Genomic DNA, 25811 nt, shown 5'->3' with positions numbered 1-25811 from the left:
AAATGTCATCACAAAGTGACACTTTTACGGACTACGGCAGTCTCAGGACTGTTCCTCCTTCATGTTGGGTGCCTTCAGAACCTTGCAGAGCCCCCTCTGGATGTTATAACCTGCTGCAGATGCGATGCGTAGCCAGACATCAGCTTCTCAGAGCGTTCCTGAGGAATCTTACCTCAATCCTCATGGGCAGTGGTCTCCAAATGACGGAATATTCCTCTTTTACAACAGCCTTCTTGACATTCCACCAGAGGTCTTCTGTTGTGCTGAAGACAAGCGACTGTAGCTGTGACCTAATGTACAACTAAGCAGTGGCAAAGAATAGAGCGAACATCAGGTGTAGCCATGTAAACATCACAGCTTCAGATTTCTCCAGCTGGAAACCGGACATTCTCCTTTAAATGCCACCCCTTGTGTGCATGCAGGCCTATCTGGTGGCTTGTCCCCTTTCTTGTCTGGGTGGCTTGTGGCCCCTCTTAGGAATTTTCTGAGATTGTGACCAGGAGGAAACCCCTATAGAATACACAGAAGCAGCTCGATTGCTTATCACAGGAGGCGTTTGTCACAGATCAGGCCTGGTTCTGTATATGCAGTCCATAATATAGCAGCACAGAGGAGCACAGGGAGGCCGTAGCCTTTCCAGTTGGCTTTTCCCAATAGCTCATGCTCTAGATTTGTCTCTGTCTAAAAGATGGTTACCTCAGAGCATCAATCTTTGACGCTTCTTCAGTCTATTCTCTCCCATCCTGAAGAAAATGGTGGAACAGAAAGATGTGAAGGGAGCAGAGGTTGGGCTGTGTGCTGCTGTGCGGAGCGAACTATGGTGTAGTGCATGCTAGGGGTTGGAAATTTTCTGGAAGTTTTGTACTCCTACCTGTAAGTATATTTGATGGATGTGCTGCCATCGTGATTCTTCTGTGCTCCTTGTGATGTCCTCTCAGGATCAGCCATTGTGATTCTTCATACTCCTTGTGATGGCCTCTCCAGGATCAGCCATTGTGATTCTTCATACTCCTTGTGATGGCCTCTCCAGGATCAGCCATTGTGATTCTTCATACTCCTTGTGATGTCCTCTCCAGGATCAGCCATTGTGATTCTTCATACTCCTTGTGATGGCCTCACCAGGATCAGCCATTGTGATTCTTCATACTCCTTGTGATGTCCTCTCAGGATCAGCCATTGTGATTCTTCATACTCCTTGTGATGTCCTCTCCAGGATCAGCCATTGTGATTCTTCATACTCCTTGTGATGTCCTCTCAGGATCAGCCATTGTGATTCTTCATACTCCTTGTGATGGCCTCTCCAGGATCAGCCATTGTGATTCTTCATACTCCTTGTGATGGCCTCACCAGGATCAGCCATTGTGATTCTTCATACTCCTTGTGATGGCCTCTCCAGGATCAGCCATTGTGATTCTTCATACTCCTTGTGATGGCCTCACCAGGATCAGCCATTGTGATTCTTCATACTCCTTGTGATGTCCTCTCCAGGATCAGCCATTGTGATTCTTCATACTCCTTGTGATGGCCTCTCCAGGATCAGCCATTGTGATTCTTCATACTCCTTGTGATGGCCTCTCCAGGATCAGCCATTGTGATTCTTCATACTCCTTGTGATGGCCTCACCAGGATCAGCCATTGTGATTCTTCATACTCCTTGTGATGTCCTCTCCAGGATCAGCCATTGTGATTCTTCATACTCCTTGTGATGGCCTCTCCAGGATCAGCCATTGTGATTCTTCATACTCCTTGTGATGTCCTCTCAGGATCAGCCATTGTGATTGATACTCCTTGTGATGGCCTCTCCAGGATCAGCCATTGTGATTCTTCATACTCCTTGTGATGGCCTCTCCAGGATCAGCCATTGTGATTCTTCATACTCCTTGTGATGGCCTCACCAGGATCAGCCATTGTGATTCTTCATACTCCTTGTGATGTCCTCTCAGGATCAGCCATTGTGATTCTTCATACTCCTTGTGATGTCCTCTCAGGATCAGCCATTGTGATTCTTCATACTCCTTGTGATATCCTCTCCAGGATCAGCCATTGTGATTCTTCATACTCCTTGTGATGTCCTCTCAGGATCAGCCATTGTGATTCTTCATACTCCTTGTGATATCCTCTCCAGGATCAGCCATTGTGATTCTTCATACTCCTTGTGATGGCCTCTGCAGGATCAGCCATTGTGATTCTTCATACTCCTTGTGATATCCTCTCCAGGATCAGCCATTGTGATTCTTCATACTCCTTGTGATGGCCTCTCCAGGATCAGCCATAATCATTCTGCATTCCCTGTGATGGCCTCTCCAGGATCAGCTATTGTCATTCTTCTATATGCTCCTTGTGATTTCCTTTCCAGGATCAGCCATGGTTATCCTTCTGAGTTCCTTGTAATGTCCTTTCCAGGATTCGCCAGGGTCATTCTTCTGTGTTCCTTAAGTCTTTTCCAGCACGAACCATGGTCATTATTCTATGCTCCTTATGGTGTCCTCTCCAGGATCAGCAATCATCATTATTATATGCTCCTTATGAGGTCCTCTTCAGGATCAGCCATCACCATTTTTCTATACTACTTGTGAGGTCCTCCTCAGTATAAGCCATTGTCATTCTTCTATGCTTCTTGTGATGTCCTCTTCAGCAATCGTCATTCTTCTGTGCTCCTTGTGATGTCCTTTCCAGAATCAGCCAGGGTCATTCTTTTGTGTTTCTTGAGTCTTTTCCAGCATCAACCACGGTCATTCTTCTGTGCTCCTTGTAGTGTCCTCTCTAGTATCAGAAATAGTCATTATTCTGTGCTCCTTGTGATTTTCTTTCAATGATCAGCCATGATAATTTTTCCGTGCTCCCTGAGATGTCCTCTGCAGGTATAGCAATCATTATTATGCTTCTTGTGATGTCTTCTCCAGGATCAGCAATCGTCATTCTTCTGTGCTCCTTGTGATGTCCTCTTCAGAAATTGTCATTCTTCTATGCTGCTTGTGATGTCCTTTCCAGCATCAACCATGGTCATTCTTCTGTGCTTCTTATGGTGTCCTCTCCAGGATCAGCAGTCATCATTATTCTATGCTCAGTGTGAGGTCCTCCTTAGGATCAGCCATTGTAAAGACACAGCCTTGCACCTAATTAGACCGAGATAAATTGTGTAGGCCCAAAATCATAAACAGTTTTATCTGAAGTATTGACTCTTCTTGTAGGATGAATATTTACATCTAATATCTCATACCATTTATTTTCTGTTATCTTTGCAAAACAGTAATGGATGGCCACTGGACAATGATGTTTGCTGATATGTCAATTACATGCATTGTCCTTGCCTGTCAGTTTGCTTACCTTCTAAACAGAGGAGGAAAATCTATGCAAATAATTTAAATAATCAAGAAATGCTACTTGATCTCATCCCCGTTCTTCCCCTTATTTGTGATGCTGGACTGAAGGACACTTGTTAAATCTAAAAATAGGTTACATGCCTCTGTATAGAGACTCAGAAACTGAGAGAGACAACCAGAGATTCTGTCAAGACATCCATATATCGACAAGGACCAGAGACAGGACAGCAGCCATTATACATCATGGCTCCATCATGAGAGACACGGATCTATCATTCTACAATAAACAACCTAGGGGTTTTCGACCCAGGTTAGAAGAATACAGATCTGCTCCATTGACCAACGGTGAACCATGGATACGTTTGAGAAGCCAGATTGTGACTCTCGGGTTAACTGGCCTTGTACGTCAATGGCCTGTCATCGTCCTACTCTTGTCATCACATCCTCTCTGTGTGCGTGCCACAGGTGGAGTAACCAACACTGGAAGATGAAGCCAGGTTGTGATCCTCACGATTGTACCTTGTATGGACTCCATGGACTGTCATCTTCCTATGCTTGTCTTTACCTCCTCTCTGTGGGCGTGTCACAGGTGGGGTAGCGACCCTGGAAGCTCTGAAGCAACATCTGCCATTATCCCAGCGAGTCAGCGGAAGGGTGAGATTCTATAATGTGCACCATCTTGGGGAATTTTGCTGGGACTGTTCTACGTATTATCTGCCTGTTTTGTGGTTCAATAAAACATTGCCACAGTTTTACCTTTACCCTGTATTGCCTGAGGAGCGTTATGCCCATGTTAATGGGAGAGCGGGCATTCGGTAGGACGATCCCTGGTCCATGCGGTTTCAGTTAGCGGACCTGAGGCGCCGGCCGACCCCTGTGTCTCCACAGCCATCATCATTCTTCTATGCTACTTGTGATGGCCTTTCCAGGATCAGCCATGGTCATTCTTCTGTGCTCCTTCTGATGTCCTCTTCAGTAACAGAAATCATCATTTGTTTATGCTCTTTGTGATGTTCTCTTCAGGATCAGCCATGGTCATTCTTCTGTGCTCCTTGTCATGTCTTTTCCAGGATCGGGACCTAAGAAGGTTAACCCTTCACCGCCCAGGGAGACGCTCTCTATATACATCATATAGGAATGTAACGCTCAGATCTGAAGGCCTAGAGCAGCTCACCTCATCTCCAAGGTCCACCTCCTCCCTCCTATATTGTGTATTTGCCCTTGGTCCCCCAGGAAGGTCGTAAAGCTGCTTAGGAAATACTGGGCTCTTTCTCAGCTGAGGTGAATCAATTCATTGAGTAATTTGGTAAACAGGCTTCACCTCCTATGCCCATCAGAAGCTGAACAAGCTGCCAATTGTGTGACTATGAGCTGAAGAGTGGAGATCTAGACAAGCAGCTTTCTGGTGCAGTGACAGATGCAGGTACTCTGATCATTACAGAAATCACAGCTGCCATTGTGTGGGACTCACAAGACCGAGACCACAAGACGCTCCAACCCACAGGTGCCCAACGCTTCGCTTCTGGTTCCCTCTGTCTACACTGGGAATCGTCTTATCAGAAGTTACTTTTATAGGAAACGAGCTTTCTGAAGGAAAAAGGAGATCAAAAGCTTTAGTAGGGAATATGTCCAGCTTCACTCTATAGAGAGCGACATAAGGACATCTGAGTATGGTTATAGGCTGATTAAATGTCTGAGGAACCATGGTAACACCACATGTACGGTACAGAGGTAACACCACAGCACCCCCTATTTATTGTACAGAGGTAATACCACAGCACCCCCTATTTATTGTACAGAGGTAACACCACAGCACCCCCCTATTTATTGTACAGAAGTAATACCACAGCACCCCCCTATTTATTGTACAGAGGTAATACCACAGCGCCCCTGCACATACTGTACAGAGGTAATACCACAGTGCCCCCCATGTACTGTACAGAGGTAACAACATAGCGCCCCCCCATTTACTATACAGAGGTAACACCACAGCACCCCCCTATTTATTGTACAGAAGTAATACCACAGCGCCCCTGCACATACTGTACAGAGGTAATACCACAGTGCCCCCCATGTACTGTACAGAGGTAACACCATAGCGCCCCTGCACATACTGTACAGAGGTAGCACCATAGCACCCCTGCACATACTGTACAGAGGTAACACCATAGCGCCCCTGCACATACTGTACATAGGTAACACCATAGCGCCCCTGCACATATTGTACAGAGGTAACACCATAGCGCCCCCAATTTACTATACAGAGGTAACACCATAGCTCCCCCTATTTACTATAGAGAGGTAACACCGTAGCGCCCCCTATTTACTATACAGAGGTAATACCACAGTGCCCCCATGTACTGTACAGAGGTAACACCATAGTGCCCCTCCATTTACTATACAGAGGTAACACCATAGCGCCCCCCCATGTACTGTACAGAGGTAGCACCATAGCGCCCCCCTATTTACTATACAGAGGTAATACCACAGTGCCCCCATGTTCTGTACAGAGGTAACACCATAGCGCCCCCCCATGTACTGTACAGAGGTAACACCATAGCGCCCCCCCATTTACTATACAGAGGTAACACCATAGCGCCCCACTATGTTCTGTACAGAGGCAACACTACAGCGCCCCTATGTACTGTACATAGGTAATACCACAGAGACCCTCTATGTACTGTACAGCCCATTATGTTCTGTACAGAGGTAACACTACAGCCCCCCCCATCTACAGTCCACTATGCTCTCTACAGGGGTAACACCAGAGGTGTCAAACTGCATTCCTCGAGAGCCGCAAACAGGTCATGTTTTCAGGATTTCCGTGTATTGCACAGGTAACACAGGGGAACAATTTGAAAAAAAATTTCTGTTGAGTTCGGTTTTTGAGCTGATTTATACTAAAATTGGCATGCTGATTCCAAAAATGTAGTCAGTTTTTTTCTAGCACGTCAAGTTTTTCCTACACAACTTACCTGCCAGAGAAGCACAATTGCACTGATATCTGTAATAAGACTTGTTATCTGATTACAATTCGACTCATATAGAGCTACGGGGCAACTTGTAAGAGTAGTCACAACTTTGTCATGCCTATTTCTAAAATATTTCATTTTTTGTTCATATTTGTACTATTTAAAAAAAACAAAACACTTTTTAGGTACAGTAGTTTACATAGTTTTGAGAAGACAAAAATCCTATAGTTCAAAAACTTGACGTGATAGAGAAAAACTGAGATCATTTCTGGATTCAGCATCCAAAAATTAATTAAGAACAGTTGTCTGACCTAACTCTTAAAAAATTGTGTTCCCCAGTGATTTAATCACCTGCACAGAATGAATCCAGCACCTTGTGCAATACAAGGAAATCCTGAAAACATGACCTGTTTGCGGCCCTCGAGGAATGCAGTTTGACAACTCTGGGTAACACCATAGCGCCCCCCATGTACTGCACAGAGGTAACACCATAGTGCCCCCCCATGTACTGCACAGAAGTAAGACTATAGCGCCCCCCTATGTACTGTACAGAAGGAATAATACAGCCCACTATGTTCTGTACAGAGGTACCATTACAGCTCCCCAGCTATGTACTGTATAGGGGTAACACCACAAAGCCCCCCTATGTACTGTACAGCCCACTATGTTCTGTACAGAGGTAACACCAGTGCCCCCTATGTACTGTACAGAGGTAACACCACAGAGCCCCATGTACTGTACAGAGGTAACACCACAAAGCCCCCCTATGTACAGTACAGCCAACTATGTTCTGTACAGAGGTAACATTACAGCCCCCCATGCACTGTTCAAAGGTAACACCACAGTGCCCCCCTATGTACTGTACAGAGGTAATACTACAGCCCACTATGTTCTGTACAGTGGTAAGCCACAGCACCCCCTATGTACTGTACAAAGGTATCGCCACAGATCCCCCCCCCCAATTGTAACTGATAACTGATCTTCATGGTGCCATGGAAGGAATAAAAGAATTCACTCTATCCATAAACAGAGCGATGGTGAGGGAACACTTAACTAATTTACATGAACTTAAATCTCCTGGTCCAGATGAATTATATCCTACGGTACTGAAAGAGTTAACAGAAGAAATTTCAGAACCACTAGCCAGAATCTTTGAAAAATCTTGGAGAACAGGAGAAGTCCCAGAAGATTGGAGAAGGGCAAATGTTGTCCCTATCTTCAAAAATGAAAAGAAGACGGAGCCAGGAAATTACAGTCTTACTTCTATACCAGGAAATTACAGGCCAGTGAGCCTTACTTCTACAGTGTCTTGCGAAAGTATTCGGGCCCCTTGAACTTTTCAACCTTTTCCCACATACTGTATCATGCTTCAAACATAAAGATACCAAATGTAAATTTTTGGTGAAGAATCAACAACAAGTGGAACACAATTGTGAAGGTGAACGACATTTATTGGTTATCTTAAATTTTTGTGGAAAATCAAAAACTGAAAAGTGGGGCATGAAATATTATTTTGCCCCTTTAACTTAATGCTTTCTTGCTCCACCTTTTGCTGCGATTACAAGTCTCTTGGGTTCTGTCTCTATCAGTTTTGTACATTGAGAAACTGAAATTTTTGCCCGTTCTTCCTTGGCAAACAGCTCGAGCTCAGTGAGGTTTGATGGAGGTCATTTGTGAACAGCAGTTTTCAGCTTTTTCCACAGATTCTCGATTGGATTGAGGTCTGGACTCTGACTTGGCCATTCTAACACCTGGATATGTTTATTTGTGAACCATTCCATTGTAGATTTTGCTTTATGTTTGGGATCATTGTCTTGTTGGAAGACAAATCTCCGTCCCAGTCTCAGGTCTTTTGCAGACTCCAACAGGTTTTCTTCAAGAATGATCCTGTATTTGGCTCCATCCATCTTCCCATCAATTTTATCCATCTTCCCTGTACCTGCTGAAGAAAAGCAGGCCCAAACCATGATGCTGCCACCACCATGTTTGACAGTGGGGATGGTGTGTTCAGGGTGATGAGCTGTGTTGTCTTTACACCAAACATATCGTTTGGCATTGTTGCCAAAAAGTTCAATTTTGGTTTCATCTGACCAGAGCACCGTCTTCCACATGTTTGGTGTGTCTCCCAGGTGGCTTGTTGCAAACTTTAGATGACACGTTTTATGGATATCTTTGAGAAATGGCTTTCTTCTTGCAACTCTTCCATAAAGGCCAGATTTGTTGTGCAGTGTACGACTGATTGTTGTCCTATGGACTGACTGTCCCACCTCAGCTGTAGATCTCTGCAGTTCATCCAGAGTGATCATGGGCCTCTCGGCTGCATCTCTGATCAGTCTTCTCCTTGTTTGAGATGAAAGTTTAGAGGGACGGCCGGGTCTTGGTAGATTTGCAGTGGAATGATACTCCTTCCATTTTTATATGATCGCTTGCACAGTGCTCCTTGGGCTGTTTAGTTTTGGAAATCATTTTGTATCCAAATCCAGCTTTAAACTTCTCCACAACAGTATCACGGACCTGCCTGTTGTGTTCCTTGGTCTTCATGATGCTCTCTGTGCTTCAAACAGAACCCTGAGACTATCACAGAGCAGGTGCATTTATACGGAGACTTGATTACACACAGGTGGATTATATTTATCATCATTAGGCATCTAGGACGACATTGGATCATTCAGAGATCCACAATGAACTTCTGGAGTGAAAGTAAAGGGGCCTAATAATATTGCACGCCCCACTTTTCAGGTTTTGATTTTCTACAAAAATTTAAAATAACCAATAAATTTCGTTCAACTTTACAATTGTGTTCCACTTGTTGTTGATTCTTCGCCAAAAATTTACATTGGGTATCTTTATGTTTGAAGCATGATATGTGGGAAAAGGTTGAAAAGTTCAAGGGGGCCGAATACTTTCACAAGGCACTGTATACCAGGAAATTACAGGCCAGTAAGGCTTACTTCTATATCAGGAAAGATCTGTGAACAAATTATTAAACAGCATGGGGCGGCATGGTGGCGTAGTGGTTAGCACTGCAGCCTTGCAGCGCTGGAGTCCTGGGTTCAAACCCCACCAAGGACAACATCTGCAAAGAGTTTGTATGTTCTCTCTGTGTTTGCGTGGGTTTCCGCCAGGCACTCCGGCTTCCTTCCACATTCCAAAGACATACTGATAGGGAATTTAGATTGTGAGCCCCATCGGGGACAGAGATGATAATGTGTGCAAAAATGTAAAGCGCTGCTGAATATGTTAGCGCTATATAAAAATAAAGATTATTATTATTATGTATGTAAGTACTTGGATAAGAATACAGTAACTAACCAGAGCCAGAAAGGGTTTGTAGCAAACAAGTCATGTCAGACTAATCTAATTTCCTTCTATGATGGAATCACTGACTGGGTGGATCAGGGAAATGCGGAAGTTATAGTATATATTGACTTTAGCAAAGCATTTGATAAAGTATCTCATACTATCCTTATTGAGAAAATGACCAAGTATGGGATTGACAAGACTACGGTTAGGTGGATTCATAACTAACTCAGAGATCATACTCAAAGAGTGGTATCAAATGGTTGCACATCCAATTGGAAGAGTGTTACAAGTAGCAACCACAAGGCTCTGTCCTGGCCCCAGTATTACAAGTGGGGTACCACAAGGCTCTGTCCTGGCCCCAGTATTACAAGTGGGGTACCACAAGGCTCTGTCCTGGCCCCAGTGTTACAAGTGGGGACCACAAGGCTCTGTCCTGGCCCCAGTATTACAAGTGGGGTACCACAAGGCTCTGTCCTGGCCCCAGTATTACAAGTGGGGTACCACAAGGCTCTGTCCTGGCCCCAGTATTACAAGTGGGGTACCACAAGGCTCTGTCCTGGCCCCAGTATTACAAGTGGGGTACCACAAGGCTCTGTCCTGGCCCCAGTATTACAAGTGGGGTACCACAAGGCTCTGTCCTGGCCCCAGTGTTACAAGTGGGGACCACAAGGCTCGGTCCTGGCCCCAGTATTACAGGTGGGGACCACAAGGCTTTGTCCTGGCCCCAGTGTTACAAGTGGGGACCACAAGGCTCTGTTCTGGCCCCAGTGCTACAAGTGGGGACCACAAGGCTCTGTCCTGGCCACAGTGTTACAAGTGGGGACCACAAGGCTCTGTCCTGGCCACAGTGTTACAAGTGGGGACCACAAGGCTCTGTCCAAGATTCTACATATGGGCAAGAAAAACGAAAATTACATCTATAGAATTAGAGGAACAGAACTAAGCAACAGCACGTGTGAAAATACTTGGATATACTAATAGACATTGTAGGACATGATTCTATGTACTGTGCAGGGGTAACACTATAACACCCCTATGTAGTGTACAGAGGTAACAATGCAGTCCCCTATGTAGTGTACAGAGGTAATACTACAGCCCCCTATGTAAAGTACAGAGGTAACACTGCCGCCCCCTATGTAGTGTACAGAGGTAACTCTGCCTTTTAGCCTATAGCTGTGTATCCTACAGTGATGCTGCTATCGAGATGTTGGGGCCATTTTTGGGGCTCGGAACTAAGGGCAGCTCTGGTCACTTTGGTCTCACAGTTGTCACCGTTATCTTTACCTTTATTGCAGATGACGCTGCGGTTGATGGTGGCGGTGAGCATCGCGGTTCTAGGATCCTTACAGTTTGGCTACAACACTGGAGTCATTAATGCACCACAGAAGGTAAGAGATGTTGCATCCACAGCCACGAGGAAAATCACGCGCACCACGCAGTATTATAGACCACGTGTACAGCAGCACCTAGCCACAGTCACTATACACCATGTGTACAGCAGTGACCACACAGTCACTATATACCAATATGGCGTTTGGAGGTTACTCGAGGGGACGGGCTTCTATGTCAATCATTTCATGAGAGGGGAGGGACACAAGTAAGGACTCGCAGACACATGGACAAGCGGAGCCTTAAGATAGTTCATCTCATTAGGAAGATTAACCTCCTTCCTGCAGATGTCTCATCAGGATCCTGCTGGAAGATGTCGGCAGCCCAGGAATTCTAGGACATGATGTACTTTCCGTACATCGAGCAATTTAACATCCAGACACAATATTCCTGTACACCCAAAAATCAGAATGCAGAGTTAGGAGACTGGAACATAAGAGGGCATCATCGTCCCCTGCTGCATCGCCGTCCCCTGCGCATCGTCGGCCCCTGCTGCATCGTCAGCCCCTGCGCATCGTCGGCCCCTGCTGCATCGTCGGCCCCTGCTGCATTGTCGGCCCCTGCTGCATCGTCGGCCCCTGCTGAATTGCCTGCCGTGTCGCATCTCCAGTCCGTGTCGCATCACCGTCCTCTGCTGCATTGCCCACACCTGTCCACAGTGGAGCTGACTTCTCCCGCAGATAAAGCAGCACTCAAACCCTTTGTTTCTTGGTCCAGGAGCTTTCTTGACCACATCTACATCTCTCTGCTGTGTGCGGCCGCTCATGTTTCCCCCATGTCTGTATGGACCTTGTGCACTGGGCACAGTCATTAGGCTACGTTCACATTAGCGTTGCGTCGGACGCAGCCGTGGTGACGCATGCGTCATGCGCCCCTATATTTAACATGGGGGGCGCATGGACATGCGTTGCACTTGCGTTTTGTGACGCATGCGTCACTGTGGCACATGCGTCAGGGCGCAGAGGACGCTGCATGATGCAGTTTTTTCTGCGCCAAAAACCATGCAAAAGTGGACGCATGCGTCACAAAACGCTGTGTTGTGCATGCGTTTACATTTGCATTTTGCGTTGCCGACGCTGCACCTCACAACGCAAATGTGAACGTAGCCTTAGTAGTATTTGATCCTCAGCCTTGTATGGGCCTGTAGAGAAACAGCACTATCTTTAACCTACGGTCTCCATCTCCACCATCCTGTTGACTGTAAGCCCGCGGGGGCTTGGTCATCTCCCCTCTGTACCCGGCTCCCACCATCCTGCAGACTAAGCCCACGGGGGCCGGTCCTCTCCTCTCTGTACCCGGCTCCCACCATCCTGTAGACCGTAAGCCCACGGGGGCCGGTCCTCTCCTCTCTGTACCCGGCTCCCACCATCCTGCAGACTAAGCCCACGGGGGCCGGTCCTCTCCTCTCTGTACCCGGCTCCCACCATCCTGCAGACTAAGCCCGCGGGGGCCGGGTCCTCTCCCCTCTGTACCCGGCTCCCACCATCCTGTAGAATGTAAGCCCGTAGGGGCCGGGTCCTCTCCCCTCTGTATCCCGGCTCCCACCATCCTGCAGACTAAGCCTGCGGGGGCTGGGTCCTCTCCCCTCTGTACCCAGCTCCCACCAACCATAGAATGTAAGCCCGTAGGGGCCGGGTCCTCTCCCCTCTGTACCCGACTCGCCCAATATTGCAGACTAAGCCCGTAGGGGCCGGGTCCTCTCCCCTCTGTACCCGGCTCCCACCATCCTGCAGACTAAGCCCGTGGGGGCAGAGTCCTCTCCTCTCTGTACCCGGCTCCCACCATCCTGCAGACTAAGCCTGCGGGGACTGGGTCCTCTCCCCTCTGTACCCGACTCCCACCATCCTGCAGACTAAGCCCGTAGGGGCCGGGTCCTCTCCCCTCTGTACCCGGCTCCCACCATCCTGCAGACTAAGCCCGCGGGGGCCGGGTCCTCTCCCCTCTGTACCCGGCTCCCACTATCCTGCAGACTAAGCCCGCGGGGGCCGGGTCCTCTCCCCTCTGTACCCGGCTCCCACCATCCTGCAGACTAAGCCCGCGGGGGCCGGGTCCTCTCTCTCCCATCTGTACCCAGCTCCCACCATCCTGCAGACTGTAAGCCCGCGGGGGCTGGTCCTCTCCCCTCTGTACCCGGCTCCCACCATCCTGCAGACTAAGCCCGCGGGGGCCGGGTCCTCTCCCCTCTGTACCCGGCTCCCACCATCCTGCAGACTGTAAGCCCGCGGGGGCTGGGTCCTCTCCCCTCTGTACCCGTCTCCCACCATCCTGCAGACTAAGCCCGCGGGGGCCGGGTCCTCTCCCCTCTGTACCCGGCTCCCACCATCTTGCAGACTGTAAGCCCGCGGGGGCTGGGTCCTCTCCCCTCTGTACCCGGCTCCCACCATCCTGCAGACTAAGCCCGCGGGGGCCGGGTCCTCTCCCCTCTGAACCCGGCTCCCACCATCCTGTAGACTGTAAGCCCACGGGGGCCGGGTCCTCTCCCCTCTGTACCCGGCTCCCACCATCCTGCAGACAAAGCCTGCGGGGGCTGGGTCCTCTCCCTCTGTACCCGGCTCCCACCATCCTGCAGACAAAGCCTGCGGGGGCTGGGTCCTCTCCCTCTGTACCCGGCTCCCACCATCCTGCAGACTGTAAGCCCGCGGGGGCCGGGTCCTCTCCCCTCTGTACAACGCTCCCACCATCCTGCAGACGAAGCCCGCGGGGGCCGGGTCCTCTCCTCTCTGTACCCGGCTCCCACCATCCTGTAGACTGTAAGCCCGTGGGGGCCGGGTCCTCTCCCCTCTGTACCCGGCTCCCACCATCCTGCAGACTAAGCCCGCGGTGGCCAGGTCCTCTCCAGTCTGTACCCGGCTCCCACCATCCTGCAGACAAAGCCTGCGGGGGCTGGGTCCTCTCCCTCTGTACCTGGCTCCCACCATCCTGCAGACAAAGCCGGCGGGGGCTGGGTCCTCTCCCTCTGTACCCGGCTCCCACCATCCTGCAGACTGTAAGCCCACAGGGGCCGGGTCCTCTCCCCTCTGTACAACGCTCCCACTATCCTGCAGACGCAGCCCGCGGGGGCCGGGTCCTCTCCTCTCTGTACCCGGCTCCCACCATCCTGTAGACTGTAAGCCCGCGGGGGCCGGGTCCTCTCCCCTCTGTACCCGGCTCCCACCATCCTGCAGACTAAGCCCGCGGTGGCCGGGTCCTCTCCCCTCTGTACCCGGCTCCCACCATCCTGTAGAATGTAAGCCCGCGGGGGCCGGGTCCTCTCCCTCTGTACCCGGCTCCCACCATCCTGCAGACTAAGCCCGCGGGGGCTGGGTCCTCTCCTCTCTGTACCCAGCTCACTCCATCCTGCAGACTAAGCCCACGGGGGCCGGGTCCTCTCCCCTCTGTACCCGGCTCCCACCATCCTGCAGACTAAGCCCGTGGGGCCGGTCCTCTCCTCTCTGTACCCGGCTCCCACCATCCTGCAGACTGTAAGCCCGCGGGGTCCGGGTCCTCTCCCCTCTGTACAACGCTCCCACCATCCTGCAGACGAAGCCCGCGGGGGCCGGGTCCTCTCCTCTCTGTACCCGGCTCCCACCATCCTGCAGACTAAGCCCGCGGGGGCCGGGTCCTCTCCCCTCTGTACCTGGCTCCCACCATCCTGCAGACTAAGCCCGCGGGGGTCGGGTCCTCTCCCCTCTGTACCCGGCTCCCACCATCCTGCAGACTAAGCCCGCGGGGGTCGGGTCCTCTCCCCTCTGTACCCGGCTCCCACCATCCTGCAGACTAAGCCCACGGGGGCCGGGTCCTCTCCCCTCTGTACCCGGCTCCCACCATCCTGCAGACGAAGCCCGCGGGGGCCGGGTCCTCTCCCCTCTGTACCCGGCTCCCACCATCCTGCAGACTAAGCCCACGGGGGCCGGTCCTCTCCTCTCTGTACCCGGCTTCCACCATCCTGCAGACGAAGCCCGCGGGGGCCGGGTCCTCTCCCCTCTGTACCCGGCTCCCACCATCCTGCAGACTAAGCCCACGGGGGCCGGTCCTCTCCCCTCTGTACCCGGCTCCCACCATCCTGCAGACTAAGCCCGCCGGGGCCGGGTCCTCTCCCCTCTGTACCCGGCTCCCACCATCCTGCAGACTAAGCCCGCGGGGGCCGGTCCTCTCCTCTCTGTACCCGGCTCCCACCATCCTGCAGACTAAGCCCACGGGGGCCGGTCCTCTCCTCTCTGTACCCGGCTCCCACCATCCTGCAGACTAAGCCCACGGGGGCCGGTCCTCTCCCCTCTGTACCCGGCTCCCACCATCCTGCAGACTAAGCCCACGGGGGCCGGTCCTCTCCTCTCTGTACCCGGCTCCCACCATCCTGCAGACTAAGCCCACGGGGGCCGGTCCTCTCCTCTCTGTACCCGGCTCACACCATCCTGCAGACTAAGCCCACGGGGGCCGGTCCTCTCCTCTCTGTACCCGGCTCCCACCATCCTGCAGACTAAGCCCACGGGGGCCTGTCCTCTCCCCTCTGTACCCGGCTCCCACCATCCTGCAGACTAAGCCCACGGGGGCCGGTCCTCTCCTCTCTGTACCCGGCTCCCACCATCCTGCAGACTAAGCCCACGGGGGCCGGTCCTCTCCTCTCTGTACCCGGCTCCCACCATCCTGTAGACCGTAAGCCCACGGGGGCCGGTCCTCTCCTCTCTGTACCCGGCTCCCACCATCCTGCAGACTAAGCCCACGGGGGCCGGTCCTCTCCTCTCTGTACCCGGCTCACACCATCCTGCAGACTAAGCCCACGGGGGCCTGTCCTCTCCCCTCTGTACCCGGCTCCCACCATCCTGCAGACTAAGCCCACGGGGGCCGGTCCTCTCCCCTCTGTACCCGGCTCCCACCATCCTGCAGACTAAGCCCGCCGGGGGCCGGTCCTCTCCCCTCTGTACCCGGCTCCCACCATCCTGCAGACTAAGCCCGCCGGGGCCGGGTCCTCTCCCCTCTGTACCCGGCTCCCACCATCCTGCAGACTAAGCCCGCGGGGGCCGGTCCTCTCCTCTCTGTACCCGGCTCCCACCATCCTGCAGACTAAGCCCACGGGGGCCGGTCCTCTCCTCTCTGTACCCGGCTCCCACCATCCTGCAGACTAAGCCCACGGGGGCCGGTCCTCTCCCCTCTGTACCCGGCTCCCACCATCCTGCAGACTAAGCCCACGGGGGCCGGTCCTCTTCTCTCTGTACCCGGCTCACACCATCCTGCAGACTAAGCCCACGGGGGCCGGTCCTCTCCTCTCTGTACCCGGCTCCCACCATCCTGCAGACTAAGCCCACGGGGGCCTGTCCTCTCCCCTCTGTACCCGGCTCCCACCATCCTGCAGACTAAGCCCACGGGGGCCGGTCCTCTCCTCTCTGTACCCGGCTCCCACCATCCTGCAGACTAAGCCCACGGGGGCCGGTCCTCTCCTCTCTGTACCCGGCTCCCACCATCCTGTAGACCGTAAGCCCACGGGGGCCGGTCCTCTCCTCTCTGTACCCGGCTCCCACCATCCTGCAGACTAAGCCCACGGGGGCCGGTCCTCTCCTCTCTGTACCCGGCTCACACCATCCTGCAGACTAAGCCCACGGGGGCCTGTCCTCTCCCCTCTGTACCCGGCTCCCACCATCCTGCAGACTAAGCCCACGGGGGCCGGTCCTCTCCTCTCTGTACCCGGCTCCCACCATCCTGTAGACCGTAAGCCCACGGGGGCCGGTCCTCTCCTCTCTGTACCCGGCTCCCACCATCCTGCAGACTAAGCCCACGGGGGCCGGTCCTCTCCTCTCTGTACCCGGCTCACACCATCCTGCAGACTAAGCCCACGGGGGCCGGTCCTCTCCCCTCTGTACCCGGCTCACACCATCCTGCAGACTAAGCCCACGGGGGCCGGTCCTCTCCTCTCTGTACCCGGCTCCCACCATCCTGTAGACCGTAAGCCCACGGGGGCCGGTCCTCTCCTCTCTGTACCCGGCTCCCACCATCCTGCAGACTAAGCCCACGGGGGCCGGGTCCTCTCCCCTCTGTACCCGGCTCCCACCATCCTGCAGACTAAGCCCGCGGGGGCCGGTCCTCTCCTCTCTGTACCCGGCTCCCACCATCCTGCAGACTAAGCCCACGGGGGCCGGTCCTCTCCCCTCTGTACCTGGCTCCCACCATCCTGCAGACTAAGCCCGCGGGGGCCGGGTCCTCTCCCCTCTGTACCCGGCTCCCACCATCCTGCAGACTAAGCCCACGGGGGCCGGTCCTCTCCCCTCTGTACCCGGCTCCCACCATCCTGCAGACTAAGCCCACGGGGGCCGGTCCTCTCCTCTCTGTACCCGGCTCCCACCATCCTGCAGACTAAGCCCGCGGGGGCCGGTCCTCTCCTCTCTGTACCCGGCTCCCACCATCCTGCAGACTAAGCCCACGGGGGCCGGTCCTCTCCTCTCTGTACCCGGCTCCCACCATCCTGCAGAATAAGCCCGCGGGGGCCGGGTCCTCTCCCCTCTGTACCCGGCTCACACCATCCTGTATACCGTAAGCCCACGGGGGCCGGTCCTCTCCTCTCTGTACCCGGCTCCCACCATCCTGCAGACTAAGCCCGCGGGGGCCGGTCCTCTCCTCTCTGTACCCGGCTCCCACCATCCTGCAGACTAAGCCCACGGGGGCCGGTCCTCTCCTCTCTGTACCCGGCTCCCACCATCCTGCAGAATAAGCCCGCGGGGGCCGGGTCCTCTCCTCTCTGTACCCGGCTCCCACCATCCTGCAGACTAAGCCCACGGGGGCCGGTCCTCTCCCCTCTGTACCCGGCTCACACCATCCTGCAGACTAAGCCCACGGGGGCCGGTCCTCTCCTCTCTGTACCCGGCTCACACCATCCTGCAGACTAAGCCCACGGGGGCCGGTCCTCTCCTCTCTGTACCCGGCTCCCACCATCCTGTAGACCGTAAGCCCACAGGGGCCGGTCCTCTCCCCTCTGTACCCGGCTGTCACTGTTAGTTTACTCTAAGTGTAATCTTTAATTAGTCTGTGACCTCCTCATGTACAGGAGCCGGGGATCAATGGCGCTATATAAATAATAAGGTGACTTCACTCCATATTACGGCTCATTCCCAGCATTTGGCGGGAAGGGTTTCCAGATTTCTGAACTGATATCATCCACAGGATGCGAGAGAAATGACGTAACTGTACGCCACCAGTCACACGCGGCTGCAGAACGGATGTGTGCGGCCAAAGCCCGGCGGCTGCTGAGTCACTGTGATCTGCATCTCCAGCATACTCTGCCCCTCGCTGATTATGTCCTGCGTTTTACACGAATGATCTCCCATTCTCCTAGAGATGAATGGTCGGTGGCATCAGCTCTATATGTGAAGGGCAGAAGGTGGCCCGGGTCACACGGTGACATTTACCAGGTATTTTGGGCACTGGGTGCATGTAAACTTAATCCTGCCCACGGCAGCCAATGGCCTGCCTGCCGACGCACACACCCTCCTCAGTCACATTGTGTACAGAAGTGGAATTTGTGGCTGACAGCCTGTTCTCGCCCCCGATGCTCACCGCAGCGTGTGGCGGATCAGGTGACAATCGCCTGGCTCCATGGCATTTACATCAGCTGAGTAAACGCGGGCATTTGACTAAAGTAGAATATTGAAAACGCTGCGACAAAGACACACAGACACACCGAGACACAAACACACCGAGACACAAACACACAGACATGGTGACATCGAAACACAGACACACCGAGACACAAACACACCGAGACACGGCGACACCGAAACACAGATACACCTAGACACGGCGACATCGAAACACAGACACACCGAGACACAAACACACCGAGACACGGAGACACCGAAACACAGATACACCGAGACACGGCGACATCGAAACACAGACACACCGAGACACAAACACACCGAGACACGGCGACACCAAAACACAGACACACCGAGATACAGACACACCGAGACACGGCGACACCGAAACACAGACACACCAAGACACAGACACACCGAGACACGGCGACACCGAAACACAGACACACCGAGACACAAACACACTGAGACACGGCGACATCAAAACACAGACACACCGAGATACAGCGACACCAAAGCACTGACACACCGAGATACAGACACACCGAGACACGGCGACACCGAAACACAGACACACCAAGACGCAGACACACCGAGACACGGCGACACCGAAACACAGACACACCGAGACACAAACACACTGAGACACGGCGACACCAAAACACAGACACACCGAGATACAGCGACACCGAAACACAGACACACCAAGACGCAGACACACCGAGACACGGCGACACCGAAACACAGACACACCGAGACACAAACACACTGAGACACGGCGACACCAAAACACAGACACACCGAGATACAGACACACCGAGACACGGCGACACCGAGACACAAACACACCGAGACACGGCGACACCGAAACACAGACACACCAAGACACAGACACACCGAGACACGGCGACACCGAGACACAAACACACTGAGACACGGCGACATCAAAACACAGACACACCGAGATACAGCGACACCAAAGCACTGACACACCGAGATACAGACACACCGAGACACGGCGACACCGAAACACAGACACACCAAGACGCAGACACACCGAGACACGGCGACACCGAAACACAGACACACCGAGACACAAACACACTGAGACACGGCGACACCAAAACACAGACACACCGAGATACAGCGACACCGAAACACAGACACACCAAGACGCAGACACACCGAGACACGGCGACACCGAAACACAGACACACCGAGACACAAACACACTGAGACACGGCGACACCAAAACACAGACACACCGAGATACAGCGACACCAAAGCACTGACACACCGAGATACAGACACACCGAGACACGGCGACACCGAAACACAGACACACCAAGACACAGACACACCGAGACACGGCGACACTGAAACACAGACACACCGAGACACAAACACACTGAGACACGGCGACATCAAAACACAGACACACCGAGACACAGCGACACCGAAACACAGACACACCAAGACACGGCGACACCGAAACACAGACACACCGAGACACAAACACACCGAGACACGGCGACACCAAAACACAGACACACCAAGATACAGCGACACGAAAGCACTGACACACCGAGATACAGACACACCGAGACACGGCGACACCGAAACACAGACACACCGAGACACAAACACACTGAGACACGGCGACATCAAAACACAGACACACCGAGATACAGCGACACCAAAGCACTGACACACCGAGATACAGACACACCGAGACACGGCGACACCGAAACACAGACACACCAAGACGCAGACACACCGAGACACGGCGACACCGAAACACAGACACACCGAGACACAAACACACTGAGACACGGCGACACCAAAACACAGACACACCGAGATACAGCGACACCAAAGCACTGACACACCGAGACACGGCGACACCGAAACACAGACACACCAAGACACAGACACACCGAGACACGGCGACACTGAAACACAGACACACCGAGACACAAACACACTGAGACACGGCGACACCAAAACACAGACACACCGAGATACAGCGACACCAAAGCACTGACACACCGAGATGCAGACACACCGAGACACGGCGACACCGAAACACAGACACACCAAGACACAGACACACCGAGACACGGCGACATCAAAACACAGACACACCGAGACACAGCGACACCGAAACACAGACACACCGAGACACAAACACACTGAGACACGGCGACACCAAAACACAGACACACCGAAACACAGACACACCAAGACACGGCGACACCGAAACACAGACACACCGAGACACAAACACACTGAGACACGGCGACACCAAAACACAGACACACCGAGATACAGCGACACCGAAACACAGACACACCAAGACGCAGACACACCGAGACACGGCGACACCGAAACACAGACACACCGAGACACAAACACACTGAGACACGGCGACACCAAAACACAGACACACCGAGATACAGCGACACCAAAGCACTGACACACCGAGATACAGACACACCGAGACACGGCAACACCGAAACACAGACACACCAAGACACAGACACACCGAGACACGGCGACACTGAAACACAGACACACCGAGACACAAACACACTGAGACACGGCGATATCAAAACACAGACACACCGAGACACAGCGACACCGAAACACAGACACACCAAGACACGGCGACACCGAAACACAGACACACCGAGACACAAACACACCGAGACACGGCGACACCAAAACACAGACACACCAAGATACAGCGACACGAAAGCACTGACACACCGAGATACAGACACACCGAGACACGGCGACACAGAAACAGACACACCGAGACACGGCGACACCGAAACACAGACACACCGAGACACAAACACACTGAGACACGGCGACATCAAAACACAGACACACCGAGATACAGCGACACCAAAGCACTGACACACCGAGATACAGACACACCGAGACACGGCGACACCGAAACACAGACACACCAAGACGCAGACACACCGAGATACGGCGACACCGAAACACAGACACACCGAGACACAAACACACTGAGACACGGCGACACCAAAACACAGACACACCGAGATACAGCGACACCAAAGCACTGACACACCGAGATGCAGACACACCGAGACACGGCGACACCGAAACACAGACACACCAAGACACAGACACACCGAGACACGGCGACACTGAAACACAGACACACCGAGACACAAACACACTGAGACACGGCGACATCAAAACACAGACACACCGAGACACAGCGACACCGAAACACAGACACACCAAGACACGGCGACACCGAAACACAGACACACCGAGACACAAACACACTGAGACACGGCGACACCAAAACACAGACACACCGAGATACAGCGACACCGAAACACAGACACACCAAGACGCAGACACACCGAGACACGGCGACACCGAAACACAGACACACCGAGACACAAACACACTGAGACACGGCGACACCAAAACACAGACACACCGAGATACAGCGACACCAAAGCACTGACACACCGAGATACAGACACACCGAGACACGGCGACACCGAAACACAGACACACCAAGACACAGACACACCGAGACACGGCGACACTGAAACACAGACACACCGAGACACAAACACACTGAGACATGGCGACATCAAAACACAGACACACCGAGACACAGCGACACCGAAACACAGACACACCAAGACACGGCGACACCGAAACACAGACACACCGAGACACAAACACACCGAGACACGGCGACACCAAAACACAGACACACCAAGATACAGCGACACGAAAGCACTGACACACCGAGATACAGACACACCGAGACACGGCGACACAGAAACAGACACACCAAGACACAGACACACCGAGACATGGCGACACCGAAACACAGACACACCGAGACACAAACACACTGAGACACGGCGACATCAAAACACAGACACACCGATATACAGCGACACCAAAGCACTGACACACCGAGATACAGACACACCGAGACACGGCGACACCGAAACACAGACACACTAAGACACAGACACACCGAGACACGGCGACACTGAAACACAGACACACCGAGACACAAACACACTGAGACACGGCGACATCAAAACACAGACACACCGAGACACAGCGACACCGAAACACAGACACACCAAGACACGGCGACACCGAAACACAGACACACCGAGACACAAACACACCGAGACACGGCGACACCAAAACACAGACACACCAAGATACAGCAACACGAAAGCACTGACACACCGAGATACAGACACACCGAGACACGGCGACACAGAAACAGACACACCAAGACACAGACACACCGAGACACGGCGACACCGAAACACAGACACACCGAGACACAAACACACTGAGACACGGCGACATCAAAACACAGCGACACCGAAACACAGACACACAGACACACCAAGACACAGCGACACCAAAACACTGACACACCGAGAAACAGACACACCGAGACACGGCGACACCGAAACACAGACACACAGATACACTGAGACACGGCGACACCGAAACACAGACAAACCGAGATACAGCGACACCAAAGCACTGACACACCGAGATAGACACACCGAGACACGGCGACACCGAAACACAGACACACCGAGACACAGCGACACCGAAACACAGACACACCAAGACACAGCGACACCAAAACACTGACACACCGAGATACAGACACACCGAGACACGGCGACACCGAAACACAGACACACAGATACACCGAGACACGGCGACACCAAAACACAGACACACCGAGACAGTCACACTAAGACGCGGCAACACTGAAACACAGACACACCGAGACACAAACACACCGAGACACGTATCAAACAAGAGGTGGACTCCGTGTCTGGTGGTATACACGCCTGCACCTTATTCTCCTAAAGTACCTCTCTCCGCATATCACGGCTGCATCTAACTGAAGAAGGTTCATGTTGAACCGAAACGTTTTGAGTATTCTGCAAAATAAAATTCTTCTGTTCAAGCATCCCAAGTTGAGTGCTAAGTTCTATGTTAACACAGATACACCGAGACACGGCGACACCAAAACACAGACACACTAAGACACGGCGACACCGAGATACAGACACACAGAGAAAGACACACCAAGACAGACACATCGAGACACAGACACACCGAGAAATAGAAACACCGAGACACAGAGAAACAGACACATCGAGACACAGACACACCATGACATACACACCGTGACACAGACACACCGAGACATAGACACCGAGACAGACACACAGAGACAGACACACAGAGAAATAGACACACCAAGACCCAGACACGAGATACAGTCACACCGAGAAACAGACACACAGAGAAACAGACACACCAAGACACACGGAGAACGAACACAGAGACAGATATACCAAGACACACACACAGAGATACATACAGAGATAAACACTCCGAGACACAGACACAGCAAGACACTAACACACCGAGACAGAGAAACACATACCGAGAAACAGACACCAAGACAGATACACAGATATACAGGTCCTTCTCAAAAAATTAGCATATAGTGTTAAATTTCATTATTTACCATAATGTAATGATTACAATTAAACTTTCATATATTATAGATTCATTATCCACCAACTGAAATTTGTCAGGTCTTTTATTGTTTTAATACTGATGATTTTGGCATACAACTCCTGATAACCCAAAAAACCTGTCTCAATAAATTAGCATATCAAGAAAAGGTTCTCTAAACGACCTATTACCCTAATCTTCTGAATCAATTAATTAACTCTAAACACATGCAAAAGATACCTGAGGCTTTTATAAACTCCCTGCCTGGTTCATTACTCAAAACCCCCATCATGGGTAAGACTAGCGACCTGACAGATGTCAAGAAGGCCATCATTGACACCCTCAAGCAAGAGGGTAAGACCCAGAAAGAAATTTCTCAACAAATAGGCTGTTCCCAGAGTGCTGTATCAAGGCACCTCAATGGTAAGTCTGTTGGAAGGAAACAATGTGGCAGAAAACGCTGTACAACGAGAAGAGGAGACCGGACCCTGAGGAAGATTGTGGAGAAGGACCGATTCCAGACCTTGGGGAACCTGAGGAAGCAGTGGACTGAGTCTGGTGTGGAAACATCCAGAGCCACCGTGCACAGGCGTGTGCAGGAAATGGGCTACAGGTGCCGCATTCCCCAGGTAAAGCCACTTTTGAACCATAAACAGCGGCAGAGGCGCCTGACCTGGGCTACAGAGAAGCAGCACTGGACTGTTGCTAAGTGGTCCCAAGTACTTTTTTCTGATGAAAGCAAATTTTGCATGTCATTCGGAAATCAAGGTGCCAGAGTCTGGAGGAAGACTGGGGAGAAGGAAATGCCAAAATGCCTGAAGTCCAGTGTCAAGTACCCACAGTCAGTGATGGTGTGGGGTGCCATGTCAGCTGCTGGTGTTGGTCCACTGTGTTTCATCAAGGGCAGGGTCAATGCAGCTAGCTATCAGGAGATTTTGGAGCACTTCATGCTTCCATCGGCTGAAATGCTTTATGGAGATGAAGATTTCATTTTTCAGCACGACCTGGCACCTGCTCACAGTGCCAAAACCACTGGTAAATGGTTTACTGACCATGGTATTACTGTGCTCAATTGGCCTGCCAACTCTCCTGACCTGAACCCCATAGAGAATCTGTGGGATATTGTGAAGAGAAAGTTGAGAGACGCAAGACCCAACACTCTGGATGAGCTTAAGGCCGCTATTGAAGCATCCTGGGCCTCCATAACATCTCAGCAGTGTCACCGGCTGATTGCCTCCATGCCACGCCGCATTGAAGCAGTCATTTCTGCCAAAGGATTCCCCACCAAGTATTGAGTGCATAACTGAACATTATTATTTGATGGTTTTTTGTTTGTTATTAAAAAACACTTTTATTTGATTGGATGGGTGAAATATGCTAATTTATTGAGACAGGTTTTTTGGGTTATCAGGAGTTGTATGCCAAAATCATCAGTATTAAAACAATAAAAGACCTGACAAATTTCAGTTGGTGGATAATGAATCTATAATATATGAAAGTTTAATTGTAATCATTACATTATGGTAAATAATGAAATTTAACACTATATGCTAATTTTTTGAGAAGGACCTGTACAGACACAGAGACAGAGAAACCGACACACAGACACACCGTGACACAGAGAAACCAACAGACACATCGATAGACACATAAAGACACCAAAATACAGACACATGTGATGTGCT

At 52.1% G+C, this 25811-nt stretch overlaps 1 protein-coding gene across 1 annotated transcript in view; it reads left to right on the top strand.

Annotated features, from left to right (window-relative positions):
* Window positions 1-25811, top strand: part of SLC2A1 (solute carrier family 2 member 1) — a 67335-nt gene that overhangs the window by 28793 nt on the left and 12731 nt on the right. The window contains exon 2 of the mRNA XM_069741773.1: window positions 10894-10986. Within this exon, the coding sequence (XP_069597874.1) occupies window positions 10894-10986 (93 nt within the window). The remainder of the gene's footprint in view (window positions 1-10893; window positions 10987-25811) is intronic.

Source organism: Ranitomeya imitator, chromosome 10 (assembly GCF_032444005.1).
Source record: "Ranitomeya imitator isolate aRanImi1 chromosome 10, aRanImi1.pri, whole genome shotgun sequence".
Taxonomy (NCBI): domain Eukaryota; kingdom Metazoa; phylum Chordata; class Amphibia; order Anura; family Dendrobatidae; genus Ranitomeya; species Ranitomeya imitator.
The sequence above is the reverse complement of the archived record's forward strand: the minus strand, read 5'-3'. Positions and strand labels throughout refer to the sequence as shown.